The sequence below is a fragment of the Hyperolius riggenbachi genome, chromosome 5, assembly GCF_040937935.1.
Source record: "Hyperolius riggenbachi isolate aHypRig1 chromosome 5, aHypRig1.pri, whole genome shotgun sequence".
In the NCBI taxonomy this organism is placed as follows: domain Eukaryota; kingdom Metazoa; phylum Chordata; class Amphibia; order Anura; family Hyperoliidae; genus Hyperolius; species Hyperolius riggenbachi.
The window spans coordinates 203,198,666-203,215,658 of record NC_090650.1 but is presented as its reverse complement, the minus strand read 5'-3'; the positions used below and the strand labels follow the sequence as shown (position 1 = coordinate 203,215,658).

Sequence of the window (16,993 nt, the reverse complement as noted above, 5' to 3'; positions counted from 1 at the left end):
TATTTTGGGGGAACCACTGACATTATCTGTGTTTTGGAGGAACTTCTACCAGATTATGTGTCTTTTTGGTGAAATGCTGTCAAATTACATCTATTTTTGGGGGATACACTACGGCAGAGCTCAAACTTCCCCGGCAGACCTTTTACATTACTGCTAAGGTCATATATATTTGGCCCCACCTATGACCTCGGCCACGCTATGTTTGACCACGCCCATTTGTTGGTGCGCCGCGTGTACCGCGGCACAGGGGTTTTTGGGGTGAGTCCACTCACCGGTACACTTTAATAAGTTAGTACTTCGCAGATGCTTATTAAGTACAGAGAGGATGAAATGTATCTGTAGCTCTTTCGCTCAGTGTTAGTGAGGGCCCATGCACACTAGAGCGTTTTACTGGCGATTTCGGCAAAACGCTCAAGCGCTAACGCTTTTTAAAGAGCTAGTGCAATAATACCCTATGGGCCCGTTCTTACTTGGGCGATTTGTGTTAATCGCCGGCGATTCATGCAAAACGCCAAACGCAAACGTGTAGCCTGTACCATTTTCAGGTGATTTAGTGCTATCGAAGCGCTAAACGCAAAAAAATCACCAAGTTTAAATGGCGATTTTTTTCGCGTTAATCGCCAAAAATCGCCTGAGCAAAACGCTAGCAAAAGCAGGAGCGTTTTACGTTTTGCTAGAGTGAATGGGCCCTAACGGTTAATAACAGCGTGGCGACTTGTCCTGGAGTCCAGCTCTTTTCTGGAGCTGCAGAATATCCATCTATTCCCCCTAGTCTTCCCTTCCCACTGTGATGTATTTGCTGAGCCGGAGAGAGTGGATCCCCGCCTCCTATCCCATTCCCAGTTAGTAGTGAGGCTGACGTCACGACTGTCAGGGGAGGCAGAGCCGAAGTTTTGGCGAAGGATAGCCAGGGAAGGAACCGGCAAGTCATACAGATTATCCACGATTGTCGGCCTGGAGCCATTTAGTTCCAAGAGTCTAGATCAAACCATGAGAGTAAAGAAAAGTTCTCACCCCACTGCCATGCCTGTAATCCGCGGGACTGTGCTGCTACTGCAGGCCGTGTTTCTGGTCAGTTTTGTAACTTGCAATGATGCTCCACCGGTGCCCGGAGACGAGCTGCACATAGACAAGAGCTGGGTGCCTGATGTGTGCCCCCGAACTGTGAAGGAGGGAGACTTCGTGCGCTATCACTATCACGGCACGTTTCCTGATGGAACAAAGTTTGATTCCAGGTAAAAGGATAAATGCATGTTATGAAAACAGTATCATTGCCATGCAATAGGCATATTCTTTATTTCAGAGATTCAGTATCTTTCCAAGAATTTGCATGGCATTTGTGACTACTTCTGTGAAGGATTGGGACAGGTCTGCTAACTGGTCCAAACCACAGCAAGATACTGGGCCAATGTGGGCCTGATGCGCCAAGCTATTCTGAAAATCTGGTATGATGGTAATGTGTCTACTGGGTTGCAATGGTCAGTAGATCTCCCCTAGATCATGCTGGACTATGAGGTGGTTTGTTGCACATGTAGTGAATTACATTTTCAGAAATGTTTGTTGTGGTCTGATATGACCCAGGTAAGGGTTGCAAACTTGGTACTTATAGCAGACTTTTTTCAAAAAAATAAATTCATGTAAGATTTGCATGATCACCTTTGTTCTTTAATGATCTGCAAATTTGGAGAACTATAGTATATGAAGTGCTATATGTATGTGCATGAGTCCCTGCTTGCCATTTCACAAGGCAGTTCTAGGCAGCTGCCTTGGGCCCAGTGGATATAATCCTCTTCTACTTACATGTACTAATTTGGGTAATGCCATACTTCCATTGTGCAAACTCTAAAAACCACAGTAGTAACATTCCTCTCTAGAGTCCATTCATTCTACTGTACATGCCAGCAAGCTTTCTGTGTTCATTTTAACACGTTTAATATATTCAGTTCCAGGAATGTGATTTGCACTAAATCATTATTTCAAGTGACATCTCAGAATGATATAATAATAATAATAATGTAAATGTTCTGCAGCAGATTGTCAAGTGACTAATCTACAACCAATAGGGAAAGAATATTCCACTTGGATTTGCAGCTGCTTTCACTGGTCCCAATTACAGGCAAGCTGAAACTTGATTCCTGCACATTGTCCACGTCCCCACATTTGCCTGTGATTTTCAGCTAGAGTTGGTTAAGGGCCCGTTCACACTGCACGCGTTTCCAGCCGCGTTTTGGAAACGCGTGCAGGTGGCCAAAACGCACGACATCAGACATTGCATAGAGTGCAATGTCTGATGTTCACACAGCATGCGTTCCGGACCTATGCGGTCCGGGAACGCATGCTGCACGCAGATTTTACAAAAACGCGCGGCTGTCCCATTCACTTTTCAGTGATGGGATCAGCCACGCAACGCATACGAACGCGGACATGCGTGCGTTCGTACGCGTTGCGGTCCGCATGCGTTGCGGTCCGCATTTTGTAGTCTGAACGGGCCCTTACTGTGAGAAGATGGGTTTTTCAGGAGCCAGCTGCAGTTCTTATAGGTCAGTGCTTTCCAAACATTCCATGTGATTGGATGGAGTAATAAAGCATGTCCTGGTAGGCAGGTTTTGTAAAACAGTTGTAAACAGTTTATGGCCCACTGAGTTTTAATCACTTCAGAAGTCAAGTAGTTTTTTCTTGTCAAATCATTCATCCTATACATCCAATTGGCTTTCAAATCTTTAACACCCTTTGCAACATTATTACTGATGTGATATGACAGCATGCATTGGGAATGGGCTTCAATAGAAAGATACAATAAAGGAAAACCGTCATTAGTGTCCACCGTCTCACATTGCGTTCTGCTCACGTTAGCATTCACGTTGGGCTTTTTTTTAAGCAATTTTTTTTCCTGGCGCTTGGGTGGGCGTTGCGTTTTTGTAAAAAAGCGCTTTTCTAAGCATTTTTCCCTAGTGTTTTTTTCATTCACTCCCTGACGCAAGTCAGGAAGTGAACTGTTTGACCCGGAAAAAAATATAATGTATTTATTCTTAACGCAATCGCTGCACAAAGCAATTTTGTGAGCGGTTGCGTTTTTCCTATACCTTCTATTGAGGCAAAATTGCCCAAAAAATGGATTTGATTTCTGAGGCGTTTCTGCCTCAATGTTAAAGTATAGGAAAGTGGAAAACCGCTCTGAAAAACGCTAGATCAGAGCGGTTTTCCAGGCGTTTTTGTCACAGAAGCTGTTCAGTAACAGCTTTACTGTAACAATATGTGTAATCTGCTACCAAAAACGCTCCAAAAAACACCAGGCATGTTTAGAAAACCTCTCTAAACATGCCTAGAATCGCTCTGAAATCTGCTTCAAAAACCTCTAGCGTTTTGCAGATCTGCTAGAGGTTTTTGGTGTGCACTGGGCCTTAGATATTAAGATAATAGTCATATTATGCTTTGCTTGGCTTACCATTATATTATGTGTGTATATCTTCTTGCTGTTGATTTCTTACCTGCATTTTGACCTTGCAACACTAGATAACAACAGATTTGAGCACAAGTCGTTGTACTAATGATTGCACTACCATCACCACTAGCTTTGTACCGCTTCATACAGTATAAAGGTGTGTATGCTTGGTATACAAACCTCCAGAGATTGCCTGTCAGGACCATCTCTGCTGAGAATCTAGCATGTGTAAAGCTGCTTAAATGTGCTGTGGAAAGTATAGTTAAGATGCCTATACATCTGGCGATTTTCCAGCCCGATTCAATAATTTTATCAAACCAAATGAAAGTCAATGCCACAAAAAGCATGCCTGATCGATTTGACTGATTTTGGGCCAGAATTGTTTGACTGTATCGATTGAGCATGCTGATAAATGACGGGCCGCCATGGTCAGTTGGGTGCGTGGCGGTAATGGTATGAGATATAGCAATAAATGAGAAAGACCTCTGGCCGCTGTCCCCCAAATGTAGATGTCCTCATACTGTGCCCAGGCATTAAAAAACTCACCTGCTCCAGCTGTGGTGATTCCTGATCTCGTCCTCTGACTTCTCGGGGTGCCGCCAGGCGCATGTGTGCGACGTCACACGTGCCACGTGCTATAAGTGGTGGCTGCCTGTGACTGCAGTGCTTAGTAGAGACAGTGGAGGCGACTGGGAGAAGCTGGACAGTCGAGGCAGCTGGAGCAGGTGGGATTTAAATGTACAGCAGGGGAGGGCGGTATTGGGGAAGGCACATTCAGGTAGACAGAGGCAGGCAGGCAGGCAGCGGATGCTGTATCACGAGGCCAATTCCCAAGAGGTTTCATGCAGAAATGAATCGGGAATTAGCCTATGCAGTATAATGGGTTTCAGCATGCAGTGCGTTACCACAAAATGCACGCGTTAACAGTAAGGCTACTTGCACACCAAGACGTTGCGTTAGGTGCTACGTTAAGGTCGCATAACGTGCACCTAACGCAAGGCCTGGTGCTCTTCGATGTGGACATCAGAGTGAGCCACGTTGTGCAGCTTACTCTGGCGTCCGTGATGCGTACTCTTGGACGCATGCGGCATCACGTGGTCCCGCCGGCCAATCGCCGCACAGAGTGGCCGCACCAGGAAGTAAACACTGCACGTCACAACGTGCAGTGAATATTAATTAGCCATGTGCCTGGCCGCTCTCCGCTCCTCCCCAACATGACTGAGCATGTGCAAACAGTCTAACGCGGCTTAAGCCGCTGTAACGCCGTAGCATGCTGCACTGTCGGAAGAACGTGCAGCGTTACATGTAACGCTACGTGGGCAGTGTGAACAGCCCACTTGTGTTACATTGCTGTACGTTGGGGGAGCGTTACAGGCTGCACTAACGTGCACCTGTAACGTCCCTGTGTGTAAGCAGCCTAAATCTTTAGTCTCAGCCTCATCAGGTGTACCTCTTATGCATAAATCTTGCCTGTTTTAAAGATTTCCATAATTTGCTTGCATAAGTTTGAGCTGAAGAAGCTCCTTCTGCAATGGATCTGCATTTAGGCCCGGTGCACACCAAAACCCGCTAGCAGATCCGCAAAATGCTAGCAGATTTTGAAACGCTTTTTGTTATTTTTCTGTAGCGTTTCACCTAGCATTTTGCGGTTTTGGAAAGCATTTTTGGTGTAGTAGATTTCAGATATTGTTACAGTAAAGCTGTTACTGAACAGCTTCTGTAACAAAAACGCCTGCAAAACTGCTCTGAAATGCCGTTTTTCAGAGCGGTTTTCCTATACTTAACATTGAGGCAGAAACGCATCCACAATCCAAAAAATGCCTCACCCCGGGAGTATGCGTTTCTGCAAAACGCCTCCCGCTCTGGTGTGACCCACCCCATTGAAATACATTGACCAAGCGTATCCGCAGCCGCGAGCGGCTGCAAAAACGCTGAAAAAGCCGCTCGGTGTGCACCAGCTGTCTGTCATGGCCTGAAGCTTTGATTTAAAGGAGGCCTGAAGTGAGAGGGATATAAAGGCTGCCATATTTATTCCCTTTTAAGCAATACCAGTTACCTGGCTATCCTGCTGATCCTCTGCCTCTAATACTTTTAGCCAGAACAAGCATGCAGCAGATCAGGTGTTTCTGACATTATTGTCAGATCTGACAAGACTATCTGCATGCTTGTTTCTGGTGTGATTCAGACACTACTGCAGCCAAATAAATCAGCAGGTCTGCCAAGCAACTGGTATTGTTTAAAAGGAAATAAATATGGTAGACTCCATATACTTCTCGCTTCAGGTTCCCTTTAAGACAATTTCAAACTAAGGCATTGCGTTGCAAGGTATACGTTGAAAAGGGCCCCAGAGCCGCCTATGTAAAAAGAGCTCCACCATAGACTTCAATGTTATTTGCCGCAACTCTCAGCTATAAGATAATGAAAAGGGCTCCCAAGGTTTTTTTCATCTATAAGGGCCCCTTAACACTTTAAAGCGCAAAACGCAGTCAATTTTTGCTGGCGCTTTGCGGGAGTGATTTTCCCGCGATTTCTCTGCGGAAAAATCACTAGACAGTGCAGTGATTTTCCCGCGATCGCGTTTAGCGCTTCTATAGAACTGAAACACGATCGCTGGGAAATCGCCTGAAAATAGTGCAGGAGACGCGTTTGTGTTTCGCGATTTTTAGGTGATTTGCGGTGATTAACGCAATTCGTTCAAGTAAAAACGGGCCCATAGGGTTTTAGTACACTAGCGCTTTTTAAAAGCGCTAGCGTTTGAGCGTTTTGCCGAAATAGTGGCAAAACGCTCTAGTGTGAATGGGCCCTAAAAGGGTTTCGGATATAGCCAAGATTTTTTTACGACTACATAAATTTGGTTACAAGGAGGACGTCTTTTTGTTGGACTATAAAAGGGTACCAGATATAGCCAAGTTTTTTTTTAGGGTTATATAAATGCGGCTACAAGGAGGACGTCTAAAGATTGGTTATATCAGCAAGTCACAAATTTGGTTATATTTTTAGAGTAACGTATGTTTTTAAATGCAGCTACAACAATAATAAATTTGGTTATACCAGTTTAAAATAATATATATGGTTGACATGAAATGCGACAAAGATCAGGCACCACCATGGGGAATTAAAGTTATGCACCACCAGGGGGGTTAGAGTTAGGCACCACAAGGGGAGGGCGTCTTAACGTTAGGCCCCGTTCACACTTGCGGTTCGAGTCCGCAAGTGTCCGGGGGTCCGGGGGCCGCAAAGAGACCGTACGGGTCTCTGCGGTGGCCACAAGTTGCCACAAGTTGCGGATCTGGAATGTATCAGTTCCGGCTACAATAAAGTAGCCGGAACTAGATACATTGCAGTGCCAGAAAGGCACCGCAAGCATGGGGGATACCGGCGTGTAGTCCGGGCCCCCCGAGTGGCATAGGACCGGTGCTGGAAGCATCCGGTCCTATTGCCAGTGTGATGAGAAACATCCGTTTCTCATTGCACAGCATGGCCGCATGTTCGGGTCAGGATCCGGCCCGGGTCCGCAGCCGCACGGGGACGTACGGCAAAAATGGAGCATGTTGGAAAAAAGCCGGATCGTCCCGGAGCTGCGTTCCCGGATCGGATCCGGATGGTCGCACGAGTGTGAATGGATACATTGATTAACAATGTATCCATTCACCATCCGCTGTGTACGGAGCGTTCCAGGTCCGGGGAAGCCGGACCTGAAAAGCTAATGTGAACCGGGCCTAAGGCACAACCAAGGGGGGGTCCAAGGGTTAGGCACCACCAGGGTGGTCCGAGGGTTAGGCACCACCTTGGGGGTCTTAGGGCTAGGCATACACGGGAGGGTTCTGTGTGAGAATAGGGAGAAGTTAGGTCATAGTAATCACTTTTCTCGGCTATATTACTTTTCTCAGCTATATCCAACATCCTTTTATAACCAAATTTACATTTTTTGGCTATATTCAGGACTGTTTTATAACCGAATTTACGTTTCTCAGCTACATCAGGAGCCCTTTTTCCAGGAGCCCTTTTCAAATGAATGCATGTTACACATCCTGGAAAAATAGCATTGCAATGCAATGGAGGGGAAAAGTCGCAATTTGTGTTATGCACTCTGTGACACATACAGTACATAAAAAGTATGCTCCACTGCAACTGTAAAGGCACATATTGTCTGGTACATTGCGTTATACCGACGGATCCATTGCACGGCACTATTTTCCGGCGTATAAGACGACTGGACATATAAGACGACCCCCCCCCAACACTTTCAGTTAAAATACAGAGTTTGGGATATACTCGCGGTATAAGGCTACCCCTCTTCCAACGCACACTAAATTTAAAAAAAAAAAAAATCAGCATATACTGGTGCTGTACTCTATGTGGTACCCAGTATATAACACCATATAAGCGATTGACTGGTTGGATTGGCAAACTCTCCCTCTCCATAAGTGGATTGGTCAGCTCTCCTTGTCTCCCTGTTTATCAGAGTGGTATGGAAGACTAGATTGCGCTGTGCCCATAAAGCACGCCTCTTTCACCCGTCTGGCCCGCCCTTGTATCCTATTTACCTCCTTCTCTGCTCTCAGATCTCGCACATGTGCGCCTGTGCCGCTTCACTACAGTCCTCAGCAGCAAGATCTAAGAGGCGGTAGCAGGATAGTGCGGGCCAGACGGGTGGAAGAGTTGTATTTTATGGGTACAGCGCAATCTGTTTCTTCCATACCATGGGCATCCCAAACCTTCTAGCGTGAGCAGTGAGCTCACCCCAGCATATGTGGCGACCACCGAATCTCCAGCACCCGGTAATTAAAATCATTGGGAACCGCTGCTTAAAATAAAAACCAGATACTTGCCTAAGGAGAGGGAAGGCTCTGGGTCCTAATGAGCCTTCTCTCTCCTCTCCTGGTGCCCATTCTAGCGCAGGATCTCCCGTAGCAGTATTTGACTAATTTAATCAAATACTGCTGTCTACACCGCCAAAGGGAGTCTTCGGGAGCCCGAGTGATCTCTCCCTCTCTTGCGCATGCACAGTATGGAGCGGCCTCTCTTTTGGAGGACTCGGCTCCCGAAGGCTTCCGAAGTCCCCCACGGCGGGTATTCAAACGAGGGATCCTGAGCTGCACCGAGGCACCGGGAGAGGAAAGGGAAGGCTCATTAGGACCCAGAGCCTTCCATCGCCTTAGGTAAGTATCTGTATGACTTTAAACATCAGCATATCGTGTACGCACATCACATATCAGCATCGTGTAAACATCAGCATGTCACGTACGCGCATCGCGTATCACCCGGCATCAATGACACCCAGCGTATAAGACGACCCCTGACATTTCAGAAGATTTTCACGGGTTAAAAAGTACTCTCATAAGCCAGATACAGTAATTGTATCATAGCAGTCTTCACGCTATGGGGCAAGTCCCTGCTCAGCAATCAGTTACCTCTAGGCATTCAATGCCCAAGGTATAAGAACTGATGATGTGAAGGCAGAAGTACCGCCAGAACCCTACTAGGCAGGATATTGGTAGGAGGTCAGGGGTTTGTGGGGACCAATCAGGTGGGACTACAAGTCCCAGCAGCCCATAGGCTGCTAAAGTCTATAATTCAGGGGCAAATTCAGGATTTTCAAGGGTGGGGGGATTCCTGAAAGGTATCCCTCAACCACGTACAATACAATATAATAATATGGTAAGACATCATGCTAGGTACACACAATCCGATTGTGACGGGATCTGACAATTATTTCCTAAATGTCCGATCTGCTCCTGATCCACAATAGGATCGATCAGGGACAGTGTAGATACAGATAATGACAGCCAACATTAACTATGAAGGGGAAACTAGCAGGGGCACAGGGCTGTGCTCATACCTGGCTCTGTGCTCTGTTAAGTTCCCAGAGCTGCACCATGCTCTGTACACCTGCTGCTGCTCCATCCAAAATCAACTGTAGCAGGGAAAGAAAGGGGGAAGTGCTGTGAGCTGCAGCATGCCTGCATTCTGGTGTCTCAACTTGTGCCTATCACTAGACACAGCACCGGCCCTGGTCTGAGGGGGGGGGGGATTATGAGCAGCTGTAATCCCCCCCCCCCCCCCCCTGCGTTTGCCTATGTAATTGTCAATGAAAATTCCCCTCCAGCTGCTAGAAGCACCACCAGAAAGACAGGCGCGTGCAGAAGTAGGGAGGGAAAAGAAACGCTGAATTGGATGTTATTCTGAATAAACCTGCACAGAACAAAAACTTCAAAGTTGAAATAATACATTTTAATGGTTTACATTACAGTTACGATCGAGGAAGCACTTACAATGTATTTGTGGGAAAAGGACAGATTATTCAAGGAATGGAAAAGGCCCTGATTGGAATGTGTGTAAACGAGAGGCGATTAGTGAAAATTCCACCAAATCTTGCCTATGGGAGTGAAGGATTGGGTAAGTGATGTTATGTATAAGTATGTCAGTATTTTATATAGCAAGGGTTATTTTATACAGCTGCCAGCAGCACTGCACAAAGCAACTGAAGAATAAAAAATGTATTATAATATAAAAAAAATCTTTTACTTAGGCCAAATATATAATATCATTATACGAGGGTCATCTGGATTTATCCACATAATCACCTCCTCTTTTGATATCTTTTTACAAGGTTTTCAATCCCTTTGCTGTAGTAACATCACAACACATCTCACCTATGATTGGGGGGGGGGGGGGGGAGTTCAGATTAGGCGTCGTTTTGTGGCACCGTGCGCATTTCGGTAGCATGTATGGTGCGCCACATGCAAGCACGTCAGAAGTATAGATGGCACTTCTGATGTGCAGACTATATGCGCTGCGCAGCGATGCGCTATCGCACTGCTGCATGCATTTTTGGCAAAGCGCAGCGCTAATTCCATTCACTGTAATGAATGGGATGGACTGCGCATGGCAGTGCATCTGTGTTGTCTCATGTAAACGAGGCCTAAATGCTGTTGAACAAACAGTTACCAGCATTCTGTTGTTGTATGACAAGCAATTCAGGGAAAGGAGATTAACCTGAAAGTAACTAGTTAAATTACACAGATACAGTAAATACCTTACTGGTCAGATAAAAGCAAACTGCTTTTACTTTCTGGATGACCCTTCTATGTCAGTATTTATCTTATTATACTACTATAAAGGTGGCCATACATCAGGCAACTTGGTGGCCGATCGACCATCCAATTTGATTATTATACATAAGTGCATACCCAACTGACAAAGCGACCAATTTCAGGACGGAAAACAGTTGCATGGTCGATTGCGCATGCTGTAAGATGTCGGGCCGAAGTTGGTTGATCAGGTGTGCGGCGGTACAACAGCAATTCCCAGAATGAACGATGAGAAAACCCACGCCGCTGCCGCCACAATGTATAAATGTGCCCGTGTTTGCATGTATACATTACCTGTCCTGTTGCAGCCTCCGCATGGTGTCCATAACCTCCGCGCGGTTCTATGCACTGATGTCAGACACTATGCGCCAGAAGCGTGTACGGATAGCAGCCCGGAGGTTACGGACACCGCGTGGAGGCTGCTACAGGACAGGTATTGTATAAATGCACACACTTAGGGGGAACATTTATACATTGGGGGCATCTGAGCGGAGGTGTGGACTCAACCGATGCCCTGAAGATTACATGCTAAAATCTGACACGGGCAGAATCGACAAAAAGACAAATTTATCTTTTTTTTTTTTTATTTCTCTTTTCTTTTTTTTTTTTTTTTAAACATCTTTTTATTGATTTTCTAAAACAACAAACCAAAAGCATTACAGAACATAACGCCAAGACAGTGCAATGTCTAAACAATTGACAGCAGACATTGATTAAAAATATATAAATACACAAGAGGTTGAGGTTCACATAGCATCGAGAACATGCAGAGGTACAATATTCATTATATAGACCAGAACAAGGCGACATACTGTGAGAGACTTGGTCAAATAACCGACAAAGTATGACATTTTAATGCAGACTAATATATAGTCAATATAAGCAAGGAAACAGAACCATTAAGTAAACAAAGCAAATGGATTATATAGATCAAGGATACTAGGATATCCAGTTCAGGAGAAGCTGATTCAACACATTTAAGCCATGGATCCCAGACCTTGTGGACAGTGGCGTAGCTAGAAATGACTGGGCCCCATAGCAAAAAAAAATTATGGCGACCTTCCAACCCCACGGACCTCCCACCCAAACATTTCGTGGGGAAATCTGATTTCCCCACGAAATGCACCCAGATTGTCGGCAGATTTCCCCACAAAATGCAACCAGATTGTTGGCAGATTTCCCCACAAATTGCAACCAGATTGTGGGCAGATTTCCCAACAAAATGCAACCAGATTGGTGGCAGATTTCCCCACAAATTGCAACCAGATTGTGGGCAGATTTCCCCACAAAATGCAATGAGATTGGCAGCATATTTCCCCACAAATGCAATGAGATTGGCAGCAGATTTTCCCACAAATGCAATGAGATTGGCAGCACATTTCCCCACAAATGCAATCTTATTGGCAGCAGATTTCCCCACAACTGCAATTAGATTGTCGCCAAATTTCACCACAAAATGCAATCAGATTGTCGCCAGATTTCCCCACAAAATGCAGTATATGTAGCCAGGTCTATAGTGGGCCAACATTAATTACCTGGAGGGAGGGTGGTTGGGCAGGCTGGCGCGCTATTTGCGGTGCAGGCACTGCACTGGGTAGGCAGTTAGGTAGCCGGGTAGGCAGTTAGGTAGACGGGCGGGAGGGTAGGCAGATAGGTAGACGGGCGGGAGGGTAGGCAGATAGGTAGACGGGTGGGAGGGTAGGCAGATAGGTAGCCTGGTGGGCAGTTAGGTAGCTGGGTGGCAGGGTAGGCAGATGGGTAGACGGGTGGGAGGGTAGGCAGATAGGTAGCCGGGTAGGCAGTTAGGTAGCAGGGTAGGCAGATAGGTAGCAGGGTGGCAGGGTAGGCAGTTAGGTAGCAGGGTAGGCAGATAGGTAGCTGGGTGGCAGGGTAGGCAGTTAGGTAGCTGGGTGGCAGGGTAGGCAGTTAGGTAGCTGGGTGGCAGGGTAGGCAGTTAGGTAGCTGGGTGGCAGGGTAGGCAGTTAGGTAGCTGGGTGGCAGGGTAAGCAGTTAGGTAGCTGGGTGGGAGGGTGGGCAGTTAGGTAGCTGGGTGGGAGGGTGGGCAGTTGGGTGGGAGGTAGGGCAGTTAGGTATCCAGGTGGGAGGGTAGGCAGTTAGGTAGCCGGGTGGGAGGGTAGGTAGTTAGGTAACCGGGTGGGAGGGTAGGCAGTTAGGTATCCGGGTGGGAGGGTAGGCAGTTAGGTATCCGGGTGGGAGGGTAGGCAGTTAGGTATCCGGGTGGGAGGGTAGGCAGTTAGGTATCCGGGTGGGAGGGTAGGCAGTTAGGTATCCGGGTGGGAGGGTAGGCAGTTAGGCAGCCGGGTGGGAGTGTAGTTAGGTAGCCGGGTGGGAGGGTAGGCAGTTAGGTAGCCGGGTAGGAGGGTAGGTAGACGGGTAGTTTAGTGGGGTAGGGGCATGACTCCTATCCTCCCTGCCTCACCTGGGGGCCCCTCCTTTTATGAGCGGCGGGAGAGTGGCATATACAGCAGGCTCCGGTGGGGTAATCAGACGCTAGATGTCCAGCTGCCTCCCGGGCTACGGTGTCTCCTCTGTATGCTGCTCGCAATAAACCAGGAAGCAGTGCGAGCAGCATACAGAGGAGACACTGTAGCCCGGGAGGCAGCTGGACATCTAGCGTCTGATTACCCCACCGGAGCCTGCTGTATATGCCGCTCTCCCACCGCTCATAATAGGAGGGGGGGCCCCCGAGGTGAGGGAGGGGGGGCACGCAACGGCGCTGGCATTATTATAATTTTTTTAAAAAGTCCTTTCTCAGCTGCGGGCCACCTGTGACGTAGGACTGCCGTGGGCCCCATAGCAACGGCTATGGTTGCTATACTGATTGCTACGCCGCTGCTTGTGGAATTTAGAATGAGCACCAGGTTAATTTATAGGGAGGGAGTGCCTCATTAATTACTTTAGTCCAAGTCAGAAAAGAAGGTTCAACAGTCGTCTTCCATTCTAGAGAAATAGTTTTCTTAGCATAGAAGAAAAGGAGCCACATCAGTAATTTCTTATGTTTATTGAGAGGAAGTTCCTCAATCAGTCCCAACAAACATACTTTAGGGGAAAGGACAAAGGGTAAGTCTATTTTTTCTTGCATGAATGTAAGCACTTTGATCCAGAAAGCCTGGATATATTGACAATCCCAGCTCATATGTTTAAATTAACCAGAGTCAGTCGGACGCCAGTAAGAGCTGGTGAGATTAGGGGTAAATTTATATAATCACATAAAGGTGTAATAAATCTGGTGGAACCAGCGAGTTTGGAGACAGATTTATCTTTAATCAGAATCGTTAGGTCTATGGGCATCTTAAGTGTTATATAAATCCCCTAGATCTTGCGGTCCCAACGTTAAAGTTTGGTATATGTTGAATGTCTATAAGTTATTAGTGGGCTGTGATAGTGTGAAACTGCTATAGCCCATAGCAATCTGTGATTTAATAAAAGGAGAGAGAGAGAAGAGTTGTACAATGGGAAAAAGGAATTTTGTAAAAAATAAGCAATTTTATTCATCAAGTTATTTTCACTACAGTTCCTCCTTAAGTCTCCATTGAGTTTTGCCAAAACGCACTTTGAAGATTCTTAAACCAAATGAAAAAAATGTTAGGGTCAGAAGATACCAAATTTAAACTATTTGGCATTAACACCAAATGGTATATTTGTCAGAAAGTCAATACAACTTACTTCCAAAGAAAACCATACCTATGGGAGAGCATGGATGTGGTAGCATTTTATTGTAGGATTGTTTCTCTGCAGCAAGGTACTAGTGCACTTGTCAGAATAGAAGTTAAAATGAATGAGGCAAAACACTGCCCAATTCTTGAGGAAAACCTGATTCTCTCTGCCAGAAAGTTCAAGGTAGTCAGGGGTTTTGGAAGTGGTACACCTTACCAGATGTAGGTTGGGTGCATAACCAACGTGGCAAGCAAAACACCAAGTACAAATAGTAAAGTCCAAGGTGTGGTTAGCGCACCAGAGTTTTGGGGCCACAGAGGGTCCCCTTCATTAGGTCTCTGATGAAGGGGACCCTCCGTGGCCCCAAAACAATTGTCAAACGAAGAGTTGACTTGCATTAAGGAATAAATACTCCTACAAACTTACTTTGGTGTGCTAACCAAACCTTGGACTGTTTTGCTTGGCACCTTGGTCATGCACTTAACCTACATACGGTAAAGTGTGCTACTTCCAAAACCCCTGACTGCCTTGAACTATTACACTTAGGGGGAGGGGTACACCTGGGAGAGTGGCAGCCGGCTCAGGGGCCCTGGACAAACAGTTTGCCCCTATGGAAGCGCTGGACCTGCCCACTGTACTAGGAAGTTATGTTCAAAGTTGGACTTTGCAAAGGCCTTCGACACTGTTCCCCATAAAAGTCTGCTGCAAAAGTTGAGGATGCAAGGACTGGGGAAGAGTCTGTGTTCATGGATAGGGAACTGGCTAATGGACAGAAAACAAAGAGTTGTGGTCAATGGATCGTACTCAAAATGGGAGACTGTTAGCAGTGGGGTCCCACAGGGGTCTGTTCTGGGTCCAGTGCTCTTCAATTTATTTATTAATGACCTCGTAGATGCACTAGTGAGCAATGTTGCTATTTTTGCAGATGATACAAAATTGTGCAGAATCATCAACTCTCAGGAAGATAGTGTCATATTGCAACAGGATCTGGATAGGATGGCTATATGGGCACATACATGGCAGATGAAATTCAATGTTGACAAATGTAAAGTCATGCATTTTCTACGTACTAATGGTCTAGCACCGTACAAAATAAATGGGATACAGTTGGGGACATCAAACTTGGAGAAGGACTTAGGAGTACTCATTAACAACAAGTTAAATAATCGTACTCAATGCCAAGCAGCTGCAGCTAAAGCTAAAAAAAATTTGGGATGCATTAAAAGGGAAATAAAAACTCGAGATGCTAGCATAATATTGCCCCTGTTTAACTCTCTAGTAAGGCCACATCTGGAATATGGAATTCAGTTCTGGGCACCACATTACAAAAAAGATATTGCAGTTTTAGAGCAGGTGCAGAGACGAGCAACAAAATTGATATGTGGAATGGAAGGTCTCACTTATCAAGAAAGGTTAGATAAACTGGGTTTATTTAGTCTAGAGAAAAGACGCCTTAGAAGGGATCTAATTAACGTGTATAAATACATCAGAGGGCAATATAATAGGTTGGCGGATGAGCTTTTTGTCCCTAGGCCTTCTCAAAGGACTAGAGGACATGATCTGCGCATGGAGGAAAAACGTTTTAGCCATTTATTTAGGAAAGGGTTCTTTACAGTTAGAGTGATTAAGATGTGGAATGCATTGCCACAGGAAGTCGTTATGGCAAACTCTATACCTGCATTTAAAGGGGGCTTAGATGCTTTCCTTGCGCTGAAAGACATCCATGGCTACAATTACTAGGTAATGCCTAATGATGTTGATCCAGGGATTTTATCTGATTGCCATCTGGAGTCGGGAAGGAATTTTTCCCTTTAGGGGCTAATTGGACCATGCCTTGTAAGGGTTTTTTCGCCTTCCTCTGGATCAACAGGGATATGTGAGGGAGCAGGCTGGACTTGTACTTTGTACTGGTTGAACTCGATGGACGTATGTCTTTTTTCAACCAAAATAACTATGCAACTATATGTAAGTTTTGTCTAGGGTTTATGGGTTTGGAGCGTTAAGACAACTTGTTTGCTTTTGTGAAAAACTGCTTTTTCCTTTGGTTCCAGTACAAGCCACAGCTGGTTGGGGTTCTGCTTCTCCCCCTCCTGTATCAGTTCCATGAGTCAGACTGATGAGGATAGTGAGTTTAAAGAGGAACATTGCTTTCTTTTTTCATCTTCAGCACATTGATTAGTAGATCTCCTCTTACTGAAAATGATAAAAGAATACATCAGAAAGCTGATTCTCTGTTTAAGAGGTTGTTTCCAAACTGATTGTCTAGCAGAGGGTGATCGCTAAATTGGTTTGGAAGGGTTAAATAAGCGGCGGAGAGTAAAGTGGGGTGTGGGTGCATGGATGGAGTGAGGTGGTTTTTCATGCCAGTTTTGAATATTTTTAGGCATTATAAGCCCAGTTCTCTTGGTTAAGTCTTTCAGGGAATGGCTTCAGACATCGGCGGATGGAGAGGTAGATGAATATTCTTTTGGGCAACCAAAATGTTGATGGTCATTTGTTCAGTCACAAGGTTTTTATGTGACTCTTCTGCTGAGTACCTTAGGATGGCAGCTAGTATGTTAGCCTCAGCACGGTTTCACTGTCATGGACTGGAATTGTTGGAGCATCTATATTTCAGAGTTTGCAATGCAGCCATATGGAGTTCACCATTTAGTTTTGGAAGGCCTCTTTCACACTGAGGCTGAAGGAGGTTAATTCACCACCTGTCAGCTGCTATTTTCCATCAGCCATGTGCCTCCTTGCCTTCAGTACCGGCAGTGAAGAGGCCTATCCCCATGGA

The 16,993-nt window shown here is 45.8% G+C and overlaps 1 protein-coding gene across 1 annotated transcript in view; it reads left to right on the top strand.

The window, feature by feature from the left end:
• Window positions 1-845: 845 nt before the first annotated feature.
• Window positions 846-16,993, top strand: part of FKBP9 (FKBP prolyl isomerase 9) — a 65,704-nt gene continuing 49,556 nt past the window's right edge. The window contains exons 1-2 of the mRNA XM_068236586.1: window positions 846-1,235; window positions 9,696-9,841. Of these exons, the coding sequence (XP_068092687.1) occupies window positions 991-1,235; window positions 9,696-9,841 (391 nt within the window). The 5' untranslated portion in view covers window positions 846-990. The remainder of the gene's footprint in view (window positions 1,236-9,695; window positions 9,842-16,993) is intronic.